Raw genomic sequence first — 19780 nt, 5'->3', positions numbered from 1 at the left:
TGAATGACTGACAGTACTCATTTACAGAAAATTCACCCACCTTTCCGCTGTGCAGTGCTCAAGTGCTTTAAGTTGAAGAGTGCAAGAAATTGTTTCTTTTCCTCAAAATCAGATGCCTTATTCAGTTCAACTGGCGAATGGCTTAAAGAATCTACTTGAGGAGGAAGAGGAGAGCATTGTTTCTGCTCTAAGCAAAGTGGGGAAGGGCTCTGTACTCTCAGCGTCCTGTGCTGTTTTGTCGTCTTTTCCTGTATGACTTGATCTTTTTTGCTCTGAGTGGTTAGGCCCACAGCCCTGAGAAACAGCATTTTCTATGACAGGAGATGAAAGATAAAACCAATCATTTTCACCAACCAACAAGTTCAAGTTCCTGTGTGTCAGTATCTCTGAAGATCTATCTTGGACCCAACATACAGATGCGATTACAAAGTAGGCACATAAGTGGCTATATTCCATTAGGAGTTTGAGGAGATTTGGTATGCCACCAAAGACTCTAGCAAAATTCTACAGATATACCTTGGAGAGTATTCTACAGATGTACCTTGGAGTTGCACCATCGTCTGGTATGGAGCGGCCACTCACAAGAACAAAAAAAGCTGCAGAGGGTTGCGGACTCGGCCACCTCCATCATGGACACCAGCCTCCTCATCATCAAGGACATCTTCAAAATACAGTGCCTCAAGGAGGCGGAATCCACCATTTAGGGTTTCACTAGCGAGGACCTACCCTCTTCTAACTGCTACCATCAGGGGGGAGGTAAGGAGCCTGAAGACACACACCCAATATTTTAGGAACAGCTTTCTCCCCCTCCACCATCAGATTTTTAAATGGACAATGAAACAACCCATGAACATTATTTTTATATATGAGAGAGGGAGTTGATCGTGGACAGTGGACAAATAATGGACTGTCTTCAAACAGTGCTTTAGACAATTGCATCCTCCAAATCTTCACTTTAATTGTAACATTCAAGATGAATATCCATATTTTCAAATTCTTTGTAGTTCCTACATTGTTGAAGCAGTAAAATTCTTTCATTTTCACTTCTGACCATTCTGGCATCTCCATGCCTGAATGTTTGAAACCACAGTCAGCAAAATGGTTCTGAATTGTCTTACTGTTCATTACTCGCCAATTATCAGTGACAAAAACCACTACTTTTTGAACATAAGCACGCAAGTGATGCTACTTAAAAACTGTTTGCTCTAAGCATGGTGTAGTGTCTAATGGCCACATGATGTGCACGTGACTGATGTTAGTTAGAAAATTTTCAGCAACAGTCTCCTACCCCAATTAAGGGGCAGAGAGTCTCAAACAAGTGAAGGGAACTCCAGCTATTTTCTTGACGTGATTTCGTTTCTTGAGAGTTTTCTCAAATAAATGGCCGCCCCGATTAACTGATGGCCCCATCAACTGGAATCCACACACACACACACACACACACACACACACATATTTTATATATATATCTATATATATATAAAATTGTAATTTATGATTTTTTATGTATAATGTTGCAAAGCTGCCACAAAACAATAAATTTCACAACATACACCAGTGTTAACAAACCTGATTCCGAAAGCATTCTGATTCAACAACTATATTATAAATAGTGAATGTTGATGAATAAGTCTGATGCTGTTTTTATAACACATACAGTTCAACCTTATAATACACGGAGATGACATATATTGTTCAACAAATGTATTACACGCAATTCAACCATGAAACACATGGAACTCAACCAGGCAATACAGTACATGCAATTTAACCTTGTAATATATTGAATTCAACCATGTAATAGAGGTATTTTAGCCACACGGTCTATCTTATTCAACTTTGTAACATGGTGAATTATTGAACCCTGAAGTGAAAGAGGCTTTGTGCAATTGTGAAAAGTGCCATATGCTATAAATAGCTATAAATAGAGAATAAAAAAGTTAACATTAATAATTTCATGGGTAATGCAGATCAATAAGTTTGTACTTGGTATTGATAAAAAATACAACTGATAAAATTACATTTAGGGAATGTTAGGGAACTGGAGCTGCAGCTCGATGACCTTTGGCTTGTCAGGGAGAGTGAGGAGTTGATAGAGAGGAGTTACAGGCAGGTGGTCACACCGGGGCCATGGAAGGCAGACAAGTGGGTCACGGTTAGGAGGGGGAATAGGAAGGATCAGGTAATAGAGAGTACCCCTGTGGCTGTGTCTGTGCCCCTTGACAATAAGTACTCCTGTTTGAGTACTGTTGGGGGGGGGTGACAGCATACCTGGGGGAAGCAACACTGGCCGTGCCTCTGGCACAGAGTCCGGCCCTGTAGCTAAGAAGGGTAGGGAACGGAAGAGGAGGGCAGTAGTAATAGGGGACTCAATAGTTAGGGGGTCAGATAGACGATTCTGTGGATGCAGTCTGGAGACCCGGATGGTAGTTTGATTCCCTGGTGCCAGGGTCCGGGATGTTTCTGATCGCGTCCAAGAGATCCTGAAGTGGGAGGGAGAGGAACCAGAGGTCGTGGTACATATAGGTACCAATGACATAGGATGGAAAAGTGGAGAGGTCCTGAAAGGAGAATATAGGGAGTTAGGAAGGGAGTTGAGAAAAAGGACTGCAAAGGTAGTAATCTCGGGATTACTGCCTGTGCCATGCGACAGGGAGAGTATGATTGCAATGAGATGTAGGATAAATGCGTGGCTGAGGGATTGGAGCAGGGAGAAGGGATTCGGGTTTTTGGTTCATTGGGACCTCTATTGGCGCGGGCGTGACCTGTACAAAGGGGACGGGTTGCACTTGAATCCTAGGGGGACCAATATCCTGGCGGGGAGATTTGCGAGGGCTACTGAGGTGACTTTAAACCAGAATGGTTGGGGGGAGGGAATCAAATTAGAGAGACTAGGAGAGGGGAGGTTGGTTCACAAATGGAGAAGGCAGGTAGGCGGTGTGTGAGGGAGGATAGGCAGGGGACAGAGATCAGGAGCAATCAGACCAAAGGTGGAGGGGAAAAGGAAGAAAAAGATAACAAAGTTGTTTGCTCCATTAAGGATAAACAGAGAGTGGGAGGTGGAGAGTTTCTTAAATGCATCTATTTTAATGCTAGGAGTATTGTAAGAAAGGTGGATGAGCTTAGAGCATGGATTGATACCTGGAAATATGATGTTGTACCTATTAGTGAAACGTAGTTGCAGGAGGGTTGTGATTGGCAACTAAATATTCCAGGATTTCGTTGTTTCAGGTGTGATAGAATAGGAGGGGCAAGAGGGGGAGGTGTTGCATTGCTTGTCAGAGAATATATAACAGCGGTGCTCTGGCAGGATAGATTAGAGGACTTGTCTAAGGAGGCTATTTGGGTGGAATTGAGGAATAGGAAAGGTGTTGTGATGCTTATAGGGGTGTATTATAGACCACCTAATGGGGACCGAGAACTGGATGAGCAAATTTGTAAGGAGATAGCAGATATTTGTAGTAAGCACAAGGTTGTGATTGTGGGAGATTTTAATTTTCCACACATAGACTGGGAAGCCCATTCTGTAAAGGGGCTGGATGGTTTGGAGTTTGTCAAATGTGTGCAGGATAGTTTTTTGGAGCAATACATAGAGGTACCAACTAGAGAAGGGGCAGTGTTGGATCTCCTGTTAGGGAATGAGATAGGACAGGTGATGGAGGTATGTGTTGGGGAGCACTTCGAGTCCAGTGATCACAATACCATTAGTTTCAGTGTAATTATGGAGAAGGATAGGACTAGACCTAGGATTGAGATTTTTGATTGGAGAAAGTCTAACTTTGAGGAGATGCGGAAGGATTTAGAAGGAGTGGATTGGGGCAATTTGTTTTATGGGAAGATGTAATAGAGAAATGGAGGTCATTTAAAGGTGAAATTTTGAGGGTACAGAATCTTTATGTTCCTGTTAGGTTGAAAGGAAAGGTTAAAAGTTTGAGAGAGCCATGGTTTTCAAGGGATATTGGAAACTTGGTTCGGAAAAAGAGAGGGATCTTCAATAAATATAGGCAGCTTGGAGTTAATGAGGTGCTCGAGGAATATAAAGAATGTAAAAAGAATCTTAAGAAAGAAATTAGAAAAGTTAAAAGAAGATACGAGGCTGCTTTGGCAAGTATGGTGACAATAAATCCAAAGGGTTTCTACAGTTATGTTAGTGGCAAAAGGACAGTGAGGGATAAAATTCGTTCCTTGGAGAATCAGAATGGACAGCTATGTGTGGAGCCAAAAGAGATGGGGGAGATTTTGAACAATTTCTTTTCTTCGGTATTCACTAAGGAGAAGGATATTGAATTGTGTAAGGTAAAGGAAACAAGAAGGGTAGTTATGGAAAGTATGACAATTAAAGAAGAGGAAGTAGTGGCGCTTTTAAGGAATATAAAAGTGGATAAGTCTCCGGGTCCAGACAAGATATTCCCTAGGACCTTGAGGGAAGTTAGTATGGAAATAGCAGGGGCTCTGACAGAAATATTTCAAATGTCATTAGAAACGGGGATGGTGCCGATGGATTGGCGTATTGCTCATGTGGTTCCATTGTTTAAAAAGGGTTCTAAGAGTAAACCTGGCAATTATCGGCCTGTGAGTTTGATGTCAGTGGTGGGTAAATTGAAGGAACGTATTCTTAGAGATGGTATATATAATTATCTGGATAGACAGGGTCTGATTAGGAACAATCAACATGAATTTGTGCGTGGAAGGTCATGTTTGACAAACCTTATTGAATTTTTTGATGAGGTTACTAAGAAAGTTAATGAGGGTAAAGCGGTGGTGTTGTCTATATGGACTTCAGTAAGGCCTTTGACAAGGTTCCACATGGAAGGTTAGTTAGGAAGGTTCAATAGTTAGGCATTAATCTCGAAGTAGTAAAATGGATTCAGCAGTAGCTAGATGGGAGACGCCAGAGAGTAATGGTGGATAACTGTGTGTCAGATTGGAGGACGGTGCGTAGCGTTGTGCCTCAGGGATCTGTACTGGGTCCAATGTTGTTTGTCATATATATTAATGATCTGGATGATGGGGTGGTAAATTGGATTAGTAAGCATGTAGATGATACTAAGATAGGTGGTGTTGTGGATGATGAGGTAGGTTTTCAAAGCTTGCAGAGAGATTTAGGCCAGTTAGAAGAGTAGGCTGAAAGATGGCAGATGGAGTTTAATGCTGAAAAATGTGAGGTGCTACGTTTTGGTAGGACTAATCAAAATAGGACATGCATGGTAAATAGTAGGGCATTGAAGATTGCTGTAGAACAGAGGGATCTAGGAATAATGGTGCATAGTTCCCTGAAGGTGGAATCTCATGTGGATAGGATGGTGAAGAAAGCTTTTGGTATGCTGGCCTTTATTAATCAAAGCATTGAGTATAGGAGTTGGGATGTAACGTTGAAATTGTATAAGGCCAAATTTGGAGTATTGTGTACAGTTCTGGTCACTGAATTATAGGAAAGATGTCAATAAAATTGAGAGAGTACAGAGGAGGTTTACTAAAATGTTGCTTGGGTTTCATCTCCTAAGTTACAGAGAAAGGTTGAACAAGCTAGGTCTTTATTCTTTGGAGCGTAGAAGGTTGAGGGGGGAACTTGATAGAGGTGTTTAAAATCATGAGGGGGGATTGATAGAGTTGACGTGGATAGGCTTTTTCCATTGAGAGTGGGGGAGATTCAAACAAGAGGACATGAGTTGAGAATTAAAGGACAAAAGTTTAGGGGTAACATGAGGGGGGAACTTCTTTACTCAGAGAGTGGTAGCTGTGTAGAACGAGCTTCCAGCAGAAGTGGTTGAGGCAGGTTTGATGTTGTCATTTAAAGTTAAATTGGATAGATATATGGACAGGAAAGGAATGGAGGGTTATGGGCTGAGTGCAGGTCGGTGGGACTAGTGAGAGTAAGAGTTGGGCATGGACTAGAAGGGCCGAGATGGCCTGTTTCTGTGCTGTAATTGTTATATGGTTATATGAACACAAGAGAACAGGAGCAAGTGTAACATATTCTGTTGACTTTGGAAGTGCTTGAGCAGAGTGCAATCAGTTTTGAAACTGCCTAGAAGGCCACCCAATATCAACAGAACTTCTCTCAAGTACAAAGAAAAGCAAGATCTTAATGTCACGTGCTTCTCATTTGACTGAGACAGTTTCATGTCAATATATGCAGATATGTGGTATTCATGAACAAAAACATCATGATGTGTGCATATGATGCTGGAAAAATGTTAGGTGTGTTAATTCAGAAGGAATTAGAAGTTTCTTTTCTAATATATGCAGAGATAATCACTACTGCACTCTGTTCTGGATATATTCATATAAAAAAACAAACAGTAGTCTGCATTAATGCCAAAATCTGAAAAACATCCTAAAGTCAATGCTGTTAACCACAGCTAAACTGCATTCACATTGATTTGCATGGTCACCTCTGGTTTGCTTTTAAGCACACCTACCATGGGAGCATCATCCAGTTTAAGAGGAGGTTGCTCAGCCTGATTGCATATCCTATTTTTCATATCTCCTTTGCAGAATACTTCATCTGAAGAATTGCAGCCAGAAAATTCTCCTGGGAAGTGGAAATTAAGAAAGAATAACAAAAACATCACAAAATGAGTGTAAATCAATAGAGAAAAAACATATGTTCTTATCCTCCACTACAATATTTCTGCATCAAATTTAAACAAGCTGTAAATTAACATCAAGCAACACTGACATCCTTTAAATTTTTTCACTCCACTTATGTCTCTAATAGCTAACTCAATACAGTTTTTGTTTCTCTCAACAACTTTAATGGCCTCATCTCATTTGCAATAGCTCCTTCACTTGAATTCAAATATTTTGAACAGTTCCAAAATATTTGGGATAGATCTGCCACATAATGAGCAGGATAAGGGCAAAAATATGCATCTGATTGGAATGTTTTTGCTGAAGCCTGTGCTAGGGATGGAGAAGGTGATAGCTCCAAACACTTCCCAGATGGAGGAAGTCTAAGAAAGTTGAATCAGTAGCAGTCAACACCAGGTATCTTCCGATCAGTCTACAAGGGTAGCCCTGAGCTTCCATTTCTCTTTCCTACTATGAGTCCGACTTTTGTCTCATACATTGCTCCACTGATGTCCAGCATGACCTTGAGGAACAACACCTCACCTTAGTATATTGCAATACTCAGGGCTTAATACTAAATTAAGCAACATCAGGTAATCATTCCTCTTTTCCACTCTGTTCTGATTGAACACATTTCTTTGTTTCCTTTTCCCTATCTATCTTTTTTTCAAAGTAACTGTTAGTTTGACAGTGTTAGTCTGGACTTTGTTCACCCCATCCCACTTCCTGTCTGAATCCCTCTGCAAGTTAAAACATATTGGTTCCTTGATCTGAAATTCAATTTTGTTTATTTTTCCTCCACTGACGCAGCTTGATCTGCTGAGATCTTCTAGCATTTACTGGTTTTGCATTTTGTTTTGCTTCAGCAACAGGCAAGTTGAGTAACTCTAATACGATGGATCAGGGCATTGTGACTTCAAGTTTCCTTTCACTGATATCACATACAATAACCCTGGGCATTTACTTGCTCCACCATTGTGGGTCTAGTGTGTACCATTTACAAAAAAGACAGAAGTTACTTGCCATGGCTTCTCTGACATTGTCAAGGTGAGCAAGGGTTTTTGGGAATGTCGCCATCTGCAGGTTTTCATCCAAGCTATCCTGACTTGGGAATATATTGCTATTCCTTCACTATTCAACTTCCTTACAGTAGCACTAGGGGAGTATTCAGAATGAATAGAGTTCAAAAGCGTGACCATGGTAAAAGGCTCAGATTCATGCTGCTTACAGTAACTAGGACCTGTACTATATCCAAATTTGAGAGGAATAAAAGGCATCACATGATAACAAAGATACCCTGTAGATGTAGGAATGAGGTGCACAATAAATCGAAGAGTGAATGAAGTTATTTTTACACATAGGATTTTTAAAACCATAGAAATGTCATACCATTCATCCTAGCTTCTTTTAGTTTCTTTTCTGCCAAATCTAACTTGCTGACAACAGGCTGCTGGAGTAGAAGCTCATCGTTGTACCTGCTGGTAGTGGCATCATTGCTATAAAGTGTATACCTAATGGGCACTGGAGTAATCTTTTTGTTTTTCTGACTCAGATCGGTTGCTCCAGAGGTGGTGGATAAATCCAAGCATTCTTCTTGCAATTCTTCAAGATGCCTAGTTGAAATGTGGTTTATGGACTGATGATTAGAACTTTGGCCCTTCAGGTGTGGCCCTGTACCGAGTCTTAAACTTGATATTCCAGATTTCTTGTTTTCATTCATATATTTAGCAGTGCAAGATTTAGGAAGTGGTGGGTTAAAGTGCTCTCCAGCAGTCTTATTCGAAGCGTCATTCCTCATATTAATATTCTGATGTCTTTCTGAATCCTTCGTTGATTCATGGTTAACTTTAGAGTAATTAGTGCTGTAGTTAAGTGCTTGAGCTGGTTGAAGTGCGTGGGCAGAAATAAAGGGCCTCAACAGTGGGGAAGTCTCTTTCAAAGGGTATTGTGGTGAGATGAGAGGTGGGGGGACTCCTATGTGTAGTGGCTGGTGTTGATTTGGATCTTTGAGAAGAGATCTGTAGGAAAAATATACAATTTTAGAAACATATGTCTTTTCTAGCTATTTGATTAAATGTCTAATGACAGCTCTATCCTCAACAAAGCTCTTGTATAAAAAATCAGCTCATTTATTTTTTCTTGGTTATCATAACTTTTTTTTTGCTCAGAAACTGTATACATCAGAATGAAATTTGGAACAATTTCAATTGAAGTTATTTTTAAGTCTGCCGCATAAATCAGTTTTAAATAATCAATTGGTCTACAGCCAAACAGAAAATTAAAGGGAGGAGTAACACTTGCACCTATAGTCACAATCTTCAATACTGGTATTTTTCTGGAAGATAAATTAGATGAAGCCTCTTAATGTGAAGGCTTGGGTAAAATAAGATCACAAACCACAGTTATGCACTTTATAAGAGAGTGAACAAAAGAGGAAAAAGGCCTGGAAAAGCAAGAGGAAAGAAAATCCAAAACAAAAAGAGGAAATGAGACATGATTAAGAGGAGAGACATAGAAGAGAAGCAGTACATAATGGTACAGAGTATAAGTAAGGAAGGGGAAAATAAGGAAGAGGAAAAGAAAGAAACCAGAAGAGAAAAATTGAGAAATATTAAGAATTAGAAGAAATTATTTATGTGATCTGATATATTACTATAGCTTCTCATGAGAGAATGAAATTGATGTATTTACCCATATAGTAAAATTTATGGGGTGAGGTGGGAAGGAGGTACTGTGATGTACTATTTATAGCTAACAGAATGAGATATTGTCTCTTGAAAAAATTAGCCACTGAGTCAGACTGAGAAATAAATGAATCATTGAAAAAAACATTGGTTCTATAAATGATTACCTTACATATTAAAGGGAGAGAATTAAAAAAAAATAACATTGTTGGTATAAATAAACAATTAAAATATACAATACAAATTTATCAACTCCCAATTCTTGAAAACAACGTATGCAATATTTTCATGATCAAATTCATAATTACAGACACATTTCACATATTTCATATACAATCAAGTTCTGAATGACTGTTTTATGATTGTCCAGAACTTGTCTTGTTTAGGTATAGTCTTAACTTCTGTTTATGGATAAGCAGATTGATTGGTTCTCTCCTGGTCTAGTCCTGGTGTCCCTGGAAAGGAAGTAAGTACTGAATTCTGCTAGAAATTTCCTTATGGCTATTTAATCTCAATGACAGGTCTTGATACAAAGTGATTGGAAAAGATGGGATAATGTTCCTTTTGTGAAATCCTGGTGAGAAATGCCAACACTTTTGGGCTCCAACCCACTCAGCCTCTTTAAGCATGTTAAATTTCAGTCCATCAATTTTTAATTGCTGTCAGAGGTCTGAAGTAGAAAATATTTTCTGCTCTCACCCTCTCAATTGTTAACTTGTCAAAGGATTGTAAGATGAATGGTGCAAGATTTGTAAGTTAAGGATAAATCAATGTTGATTGTTTAAAAAGGGAAGATCATTGGTTGAGTTTAAATAAAAAGCTAAGGTAATAATTTCCTGAAATAAATTTTAAATGTTCTGCAATTAAAATCTGAAGAAATGGGAATCTACACTTGTAATAGTTGAAATTCAATGGCAGAGCCAATGAGAACAATCAACAATTTTCTGCTAATAGGGTATTTGCACTTAAAATGATTGGCCAAATCTTTCTTGATAAGCCTATTTTGTATCTGAAGGGCAAATGTAGAAACATCACATATTTGAATACAAATGAAAATTATATTAATTATATTCTAAAAAACTGCAGATGCTGGAAATCTGAAATTAAAAAAAACTGAAATGCTGTAAAACCATAGCACACCAAGTAGCAACTATAGAAACGGAAATAGTCAACATTTTGGGTGTGCAGTCCTTTGTCAGACCTGCTTCCACATATGCTGTCTGACCTGCTAGGTAGTATCAGCATCTTCTGTTTTTATTTGAATTTTATATATCTATTTTATTCAAATATATTGTATGTCTAAACCACCTTTATCAATATGATTGTAAGATGTAGCTTTAGTAAAACTTAAAAGAAGTGATGCATTTCCAAAAACAACATCTCCAGTTTTTGCAATGAATAACTTTGTTTACTGTTTCTCTGTCATTTGTACATAAATAATAGCATTTATATTGGCTCACTTACATGTTGATAACAATTTTTAGGCAGCTCCTACACTTTAACGTGATATTAGTCTAATCCTTATATATCATCTCCTCCATTTTAAGATTGCCAAAAAAAATTAGGATTAGACCAAGACCTTATCCTCATATGCACGCAACAATGACTCAGCTTTTTTTCCTGCTTGAATCCTGAAATAAGGTGGTGAGTTGGTAGTGACGGTTAGTGACAGTGGTAGAAGTGGGGTGGTGGGGATGGAAGCAAATTTGGTGAGGGAAGTAAGTTTGGGTAATGCCATGTATGTTTGTGCCCATATGTATGTGCATGTCTTGTGCATGTGTATGCGTATGTGTGTATTGATCTGTTATTAGTGGAGTCTGCTTTGAGAGTTTGCAGGTCTGAGTCCAAACATAATATATGCTAGGTCCATATAGCACAGCATTACTACTAGACTAGGACGTTGTTCTTCTGAGACCCTGTAGAACCTGGTTTGCAATGGACAATATATGCAAAAAGAAATCGCCTATCAAGTAGTGAGAAAACACGACATTCTCAACTCCAAGTTACTCACCTACTCCTGTCTTGTTTTCGTTCTGAAAAATGGTGCCCTTGCTCCCTATGAAGATGCTGAAGGTGATGCTGATGAAAGTCAACACCATGTCCTGGATGTTTATCCATCCACTGCTGGTGATGGTGGTGATACAGTGCATACTTCCCCTCCAAGGTTGAAGAGTACGAGGAAGTATTTGAGGGGATACTAAGTAGGGAAGAGGAAACAGGTAGGGCTATATGTTCCAGAGGCACTGTTCGAATTTTTCCACTTCCTGGAGAAGACTGTTTAACTTTCTCTGAAAAAAATTTTATTAATCAGTAGGACTATGTTCTGTTATTTAGTTAATATAATAATAATTATTAATGTCCAGAACTTTGGCAATTGAGACCATGGTCTATTAAATTACTGTTAAATGCAAATCGAAACACTATAAATTTGTTTCCAGGTGGTAGAACAAAATGCAATAAAACCACCACATTACAACCCAAAGTGACAGATTATAATGGGTTGCCCATTTGCTAACATTGATCTTATGTTCATTTCTAAGACAACCTTTACTTTATTATTTTGAAATTATGGTTTATTTATTTGCTTCTCCCTGGATAGTTAGATGACAGCTTGCAAACAGTTTTTTCACTTATTTGGCTATGAATGTTGTACTTGGTATTGATAAAAAATACAAATGATAAAATAACAGACCACAAGAAAATAGGAGCAGGAGTCCTTTGAAGCCTGCCACACCATTTAATATATCAATGGCTGATCTATGCTGGCTTCTTCTGTGTCATTTCTTCATACCCAACTATTTGTTAATGTATCAAATATTTATCCTCCTATATATCTATTAAATGTTTATCAAATGTTTAAATCACTTGGCTAATATTCCTCTGTCTCGTACTTTGACAGAAGGGTTATGATAAAATAGAAAATTATGCATATTTTGTAATGAGCAATAAATCAGTGCTAGATTTGTGCTTGAATGATGCAAACGATGTACTTAAAAGTCCCATACCTCACGGCATATATTAGTAAACTGGTTGTATTATGCATTCTCAGTGAGAGAAGTGGGATATCATACTGACACACATTAGGATGTTGGAGATTTTCATCCTTCATTTAAGCACATACACATTTGCATATAGGACCCTAATGCAACTTAAAAAAGACCAATCCAACTGTTCCATGTTAATGGCGAAAGGTAATGGTTCAAATAAATTTGTCAGAAAATATTTAAAAATACCTAGCTGTTTCACTGCAGACTTGAAATCCTTCCATTCCTCCGTATGTCTTTTTGTTGTATCATTGATCAGAACTGCATTCTTTTCTAAACTATATTCAGTTTTGAGATCTTTTTCTTGTTTCATTTCTTTTCTCCGTTTAATCTCTTTCTCCCATTCCATTTCTTGCTGCTTTTCTCTTTTCCTGCCTTTTTCTGTTAGTACTTCAGCTTCCCTTTCTTGATGAACTCCTTGTTTCCAATCTTTTTTCTCATGTTCAGGAGCCTTTTCTTGTTCCCTCAGTTCATCATTTACCTGTAACCTGTGGTGACAAAAAATGCTGTGAGTGTTTGCACTTCTTTTAGAATTTCCCCTTTTATATCTCTTCTTAGAAAATGACATTAATGATGGATGATCTGTCCCTTTTCTTATATCACTACAACTGGATGTTATATCATTTTTAGTTGCAATTTATTTTCCTTTGTACTTCCGTTCTTCCTACTTCAGCACTTTCCTGATTTTCAGAAGGCAATTGACAAAGATCTTTCTGAATAAACTCTACTCAGGCTTCCTGCCGGGTACAGGTGTCGAGTTTAACCGACGTTTCGATGACAAACTTGAACTACTATGAACAAAGTAACAATGACCATGGGATCACCCTTGTCACCGGCTATTGATAATTTCTACATGGAGGACTATGAAGACAGGGTGCTGAGTTCATCACTGTTATGCCTCAGATGCTTCTTCAAATACATCGATGACACCTTTATAGTGTGGCCTCATGGAGTCCAGGCACTCTAACAGCTCCATGACTATCTGAACAGCATACATCCAAACAGTCACTTTACGATGGAGATAAAGAAGAATGGTTACCTCCCGTTCCTGGACATTCTAATATGACAGAAACTGGATGGTAGCCTTGAACATGATGTCTATCGGAAACCTGCTCACACAGATTTGTACCTCAACAATAACAGCCACCATCAAGCCTCCCAATGTAGAGTGGTTCTTTCTACTTTGAGTAACCATGCAAGGACTATTTTGGACGCAGAGAATCTCCACAAAGAAATAAGACGATTATGCACAACATTCCTACAGAATGGCCTCAAGGTGAGGAAATTCAATCGGTCTCTTAAAAGAGCTGATGGAAAATCTAGAAAACCTAGTAACGAGGAGGAACCCATCGTTATGGCCAATCTTCCCTATATTTGCATGGTTTCTGGAAGGATCTCCAAGATCCTGAAGAAATACCGGATTAATACCATCCACTAGACCATAAGGAAGCTCAAATCGCAGCTTATGCAGGTCAAAGATGACCTGGGACTTAGGATGGCTGGCGTTCACAGGATTCCCTGTGAATGCCGAGCAGTGTATATCAACCAGATGGAGCACGTGGTGGAAACCCACATCAAGGAGCACAGGAGGTGTATCCGTTTGGGTTACCTGGAGAAATCGATGGTAGCATTACATTGCATTTGCAAGGGCCATAGGATTGCATTCTCAATGACCCAAAACTACTGTGCTGCACCAATGGGTTTTGGGACCACCTGGAGAAGGAGGCCATTGAAATAAAACTAGACAAAAAGAATTAATAAAGACAAAGGTCTTGCTTTAAGTAAGAACTGGAATCCTATTGTAAGCAAGGTGAAGCAGCAGAAATCTGATTGGATGAAGACTAACCAATCAGGAGAGACGGATGATTGGGGTATAAATACCACTGGACTGGACATGCCAAGGCATCATCCTTGTTGAAGGAGACAGAGTTTTCCATTGAAATGTCAGTTAAAATTGATACCTGTACCCAGATGGAAGTTAAATACACCGGGAAAGCACTAGATCCTTTTTCAAAGACCTTTATGTTAAGAACACTCTAGAGGATTAGGTTTTAGTCCTGATTATTGATTGCCAATTGGCTTTATTACAAAAGCCAGCAGGTTAGGATCTACCTGTAGAGAAGCAATCAGTTATTCCTCCCACGTATGTGTCCTAGGATTTAACTCTCCACATTATTTATGAATAATAATAGGATATTTAAAAGTGTAGATGACAGAGAGCTATGCTTACAGATAGTATACAGAGGTAAAATTGATTACATTCAAGAAGAAGGCCTTAGATTTTAATTGGAATAAAAATTACAGAATGCAGTAAAATAACTAAGTTTATTTGTCAGCCTTTCATTTTGTGTTTGGCTACATGAGGAGATTCTGTCTTATAAGTACACAAGCAAATAGCTCTGCCAAAGGGGAGACATCACTAACATTTCTGGGGAGAGTGATTTAAAATCAGATTATAGGGGTATAATTGAAAAAGGTCAAAACAAAATTTCACACGATGCTCATTAGTCACAGAAGCTATCCTTGACAGCAAGCATCGCGTGTTAGTACTCAGTCAGTCAGTCGGTCAGTGGGTGCCCTCCCGGATCTGGGGTTGGCGGCTATGCACCTCCATCTTGTGACAGCACTGAGTACAGCCTCTTCTCCAGTTTGTTTTCACTGGCTGCCTTGGCACCGCCCGCCGCTGCCCCCGCTGAACTCGAGCCCGAGGCCGTGTTGGCTTCCAGCCGCGGCCGCTTCTTCGAGCTCGGCCCTTCCTTAGGCGGAGGCCTTGGGCAGGTCCAGGCACCCGGTGCAGCGCCCAAGTTCATCATGTCTCTTCTAACTATGTGCATAGCATACGATTCGTAGATATGTGGTGAGGCTTTAATCTCTTCCACAGAAGATGGCTGTTGGCTCAAAAGGAGCTCATACGCCCTTTGTCAGGTCTTGTCTTTCTTTAGTCCTGATGGGTGTCCTCACACCCTCCTCACCAGACTAAGTCCGGTGGGGGAGCCGGCCCAAGTCACCGACCACTCGACCATGGCCCCCGGCCGAGCGCTGGGCGCCCGCCCCCCCACCAAATCAGTACTCAGTACATTATACAAAAAAATCTTTGGCGCTTTCTGTTGCAGTTAACTGGAATGGAATATTTGTGGTCTGCTCCCTGAATATTCTTAGGTGTGTTGGTTTATAACGGAAACGACACATTTCATTGTCTGTTTCAATGTACATGTGATAAATAAATCTAAATCTAAATATGAATCTGGAAACAGAAAACAAATGAAGATCAGTCACTAATTATTTTCCAGGTAATATATTGCAGTTTTGATCAGGTCATTCGTCTGAGTGCTACTGGTACCATGTAGCCCAGTACTACCTGTCGCATGGTCAGGTGGTCGGCGACTAAACCGGATCCCCCACCAGGCTTGCCTGGTGAGGAGGGTGGCTAGACACCCTGCAGGACAAAAAACAAGACCTGTCAAAGGGCGGATGAACCCTCTTGTAGGGTCAACGGCCATCTAGCAAACACGTGCTGTGAAGCATGGAAAGGGCATCCCTTGCATCGAAGCTTGGTCTGGCCATTTACTGCAACAGAACTTTCCCCAGCCGTCTTGCACCCCATCATGCCACTGGATCCGGGAGGGGATATTGAGACGGTGGGTCTGGACCTGTTCAACTCCCTACTCACCTAAAATCCATTCACGCACATGCTGTTCCTTTCTCAACTGGAAGGAACCATCATCATCCTATGGGATGGATAGCCAGAGAGAGAGATTGCAGTTATTATGAAGGAAAGCTTGTCATCCAGATATATCAGGGAAATGTTGCAGTAATTTATAGCTTTACAAACATGGAGTATAGTGTGCAGTTTTGGATATCCTGTCTCAAAATGATTACTGATGCATTAAATTAAGGTAAGGGTAGAGAAGATTAATTCCATACCTCAGGGGTGTAAATTGTGGAGAAAGAGTTAGAGGACTGTGTTTATTTTAACTAGAGTAAAGGAGATGGTGGTGGGGAAAGGGTGGAATGGTCAGGCAGTGATATGAAAGATTTGAATAGTTGTGGAACTTGGGTTGAATAATGGACTTAGACTTCAAGAACATAATCTTTAAAAATATAAACATACAGGTTTGCTTCAAATTTTCTTTGAGCTTTGTAGAATACTGTCAGAAAAAGTAGTTAATTCTGTTTCCTCTAATACCTTTAAAAAGGAACTTGATAAATATTCACTGGTTAAAGGGAACTTGGAGAGTATAGACACCTTGAGTGGGTTGGTATGAAATTCATAACAGCGATTGTTATATTTGGAATGCGCAAGGAGAAGGCATGACAAATTAGAGGGATAACTCTGTCCTAATTGTGTTTTTATGTAAGTCATGCAACATTTATGGAACGAGAAACAATGTTGATGCTCCAGGCCAAAGATCTCATCAGAACATCAAACTGAAATGTTAACTCTATTTCTCTTTCCACAGATGCTAATCGACCACTGAGTGTCTCTAGAACTTTCTGTGTTTATTTAATATTTCTGGCATCAACAGCTTTAAGATTTTTATTTTTACGATATCTGTTACATACATCCAATGGAAACTACAGCATCTAAATGAGGGATAGAAATCTGTTCTCACTCACTCACTCAATTAAGTCCAACTAATGTAGCAAATGTGCATTATATTATACTTTGCAAATTCTGTTTCAGTGAAGAAAATGCAAAACACTTGGACAAAAAGAAGCATTCCAGAACAAAAAAAAACAAAATCATTAAGTGAAATTTAAACCAAATACTTCATAGTACTTTCTCAATATATATATATAAAAGTGCAGTCCTCTTCAATTTTGCTACTGATCACAGTATATCAGATACTCAGAGGTACTGAGTACAACAGTACCACTGCCACTTACAACTACATTGAAATTACCATGCGTACTGGAAATGCAGTTAGTTAAAACATGTTGACTTCCAAAATCTGGAGCCATTTCAGCAGTCTCCTATTGCAACTTCAGTGGAAGTGCCCTAGAAAACAGTCCCCTGATCCTCTCGTATCCCCTTTGCCTATCACCTGTCCAGCTCTTGGCTCCATCCCTCCCCCTCCTGTCTTCTCCTATCATTTTGGATCTCCCCCTCCCCCTCCCACTTTCAAATCTCTTACTCACTCTTCCTTCAGTTAGTCCTGATGAAGGGTCTCAGCCTGAAACGTCGACTGTACCTCTTCCTACAGATGCTGCCTGGCCTGCTGCGTTCACCAGCAACTTTTATGTGTGTTGCAGAGGTTGGACATACTAGATCCCAGCCTTCCTCCAATATCTTTGTATGGGCTTGTAATGGTGGTGAAGTGGAATGGGGTGGAATGAGATCTGAACAATGGAAAGGAGTCCAGAACCTTGGGATACGGGGTATGCATCTTAGGACCCAGAGTGAGAAGACATTTCTTCACTAAGTGGATGGTGAAACTACAGAATGTCATGGTCCGGATTGGGGTCCCTTTAAATTTACCTTGTTTATGTTATGATCCGGACCGTTGATTCCCTGTTTTCCTGTGTCCCTCGACTTTGGTGATTCGAGGCAATTAACACTCCGCTGAATCGGTAGTTTATAGTCTCCGGCTTTCAACCGTTTGGCACGGGAGCGTCTGCAAAGTCATCTAAGGTACGGTGTGCCGATGTCATCTGGCCGAAGCAAGCCTAGTCTCTGCCGAAGCGAGTGCCGGAAATTCACCTTTTCCTCATCGGAGCAACCCTGTCCAGTTACCTCGCCAAAGCGAGCCTGCAAAGTTTCCTCACCGAGGTGGGTCCGTCAGTTAACCCGCCGGAGGGAATCAAGAACTGCTGTTTACTGTTCCCGGGACGAGTCGAGAGCTCGCCACTACCCGGAGGCTCCAAGTCAAGTCCTGTCTTCGGTGGCATTCTAGCACCAAGTAAAGTCCTGGCCCTGGCGGCATTCTAGCACCAAGTCAAGTCCTGGCCCTGGCGGCATTCTAGCACCGTCAAGTCCTGGCCCTGGCGGCTTCCCAGTTCTGAGTCAAGTCCTGGCCCTGGCGGTCTGTGATTCCTGTCCTACCCCCATGCCTGAATCCCTTCTCTGCCCCTCTCGCCTTTTGCCCTCGTCTGCAGCCCTCGCCTGCACTTTGGTCTAGTTCCATCACCGGAGCTAGATAGGTACTGTCTGGTGTTCATTCATGTTGGTCTTGTCTTGTCTTGTCCTCGACTCCGTGGGGTAAGTCTGGCCGTCTTGCCGTTGCCCCGCGGGAAGTCATGTCTTGTCTTGTCTTGTCCTCGCCTCCGTGGGGTAAGTCTGGCCGTCTTGCTGTTGCCCCGTGGGGAGTCATGTCTTGTCTTGTCTTGTCCTCGCCTCTGTGGGGTAAGTCTGGCCGTCTTGCCGTTGCCCCATGGGGAGTCATGTCTTGTCTTGTATTGTCCTCGCCTCCGTGGGGTAAATCAGGCCGTCTTGCTGTTGCCCCGTGGGGGGTCATGAGTCCCGGCCCTATGTCCTGTACCCAAGGAGGGCTCCCGGCTCTCTGTTCTGTGTGTGAGTCCCAGCCCTATGTCCTGTTCCCAAGGACAGTGTTCTGTGTATGTGTCCATGGTTCTACGTACTTGCTCTCCCGAGACCGAGGCTCTGTTTTCCATGTTCCTTCTCTCCCTAGCCCATGTCATGTCCATGCCTGGTTCTGAGGTCTGAGCCCGAGGCAAGACCCAGGTACTGGGTCCTTGCCCAGTCTCGGGCTTGGAGTCCATACCCTAGCCTCTTCATGTCTCCTCTAGTTCTGGGATCCAATTCCGAGTCCTAGCCCAGACCCCTAGTCCCAGCCTAGTCGCATTCCTCAGTCCTTGTCCAGTTCGCTATTCCTACTCCTGCCTAGCTCTCCTGATATCGAACAATAAACTAAATTTAATTAACCTCACAAGATGTGTCTTGCATTTGGGTCCACCCTTGCTCCCAATGCCCCCACCACTGTGACACAGAATTCTCTCCCACAGAAAACAGTGGATGCAAAGTCATTAAGTATATTCAGGAAGGAGGCAGATGTAATTCTAAATATTATAGGTATCAAGGGATATGGAAAGAAAGCAGACACAGGATATAGAGGTGGATGACCAACCATGATTATATTGAATAGTGGGGGAAGCCTGAAAGGCTAAATGTCTCACTTCTGCTTCTTTGTTTCAATCATTCTAAAGCTTTTTATGAGGAATGGTATAAAGATAGTGCAGGTTCAATTTTTAACATGAATGGAAGAGATTAAGCAAGGGTTCAGAAAAACATCAAGGCTTGGATCACAAATAAGAGGAAATATGCAGATGCTGGAAATCCAAACAATACACCCAAAATGCTGGAGCAACTCAGCAGGACAGACAGCATCTATGGAATGTCTGATGAAGGGTCTTGGCTCGAAACTCGACTGTTTATTCTTTTCCATAGATGTTCAATGGTTTGCTGAGTTCCTCCAGCATTTTGGGTGTGTATCGGGGCTTGGATTATACCCTGGATCCAAA

The 19780-nt window shown here is 40.8% G+C and overlaps 1 protein-coding gene across 1 annotated transcript in view; it reads right to left on the bottom strand.

Moving 5' to 3' along the window:
* LOC140212348 (genetic suppressor element 1-like) overlaps positions 1-19780 on the bottom strand; it is a 184242-nt gene that overhangs the window by 38103 nt on the left and 126359 nt on the right. Inside the window, exons 7-11 of the mRNA XM_072283053.1 lie at positions 12491-12789; positions 11269-11545; positions 7963-8591; positions 6423-6535; positions 41-311 (exon numbers count right to left, since the gene is read on the bottom strand). Of these exons, the coding sequence (XP_072139154.1) occupies positions 41-311; positions 6423-6535; positions 7963-8591; positions 11269-11545; positions 12491-12789 (1589 nt within the window). The remainder of the gene's footprint in view (positions 1-40; positions 312-6422; positions 6536-7962; positions 8592-11268; positions 11546-12490; positions 12790-19780) is intronic.

This window comes from Mobula birostris, chromosome 19 (genome assembly GCF_030028105.1).
Source record: "Mobula birostris isolate sMobBir1 chromosome 19, sMobBir1.hap1, whole genome shotgun sequence".
Classification (NCBI taxonomy): domain Eukaryota; kingdom Metazoa; phylum Chordata; class Chondrichthyes; order Myliobatiformes; family Myliobatidae; genus Mobula; species Mobula birostris.
The sequence above is the reverse complement of the archived record's forward strand: the minus strand, read 5'-3'. Positions and strand labels throughout refer to the sequence as shown.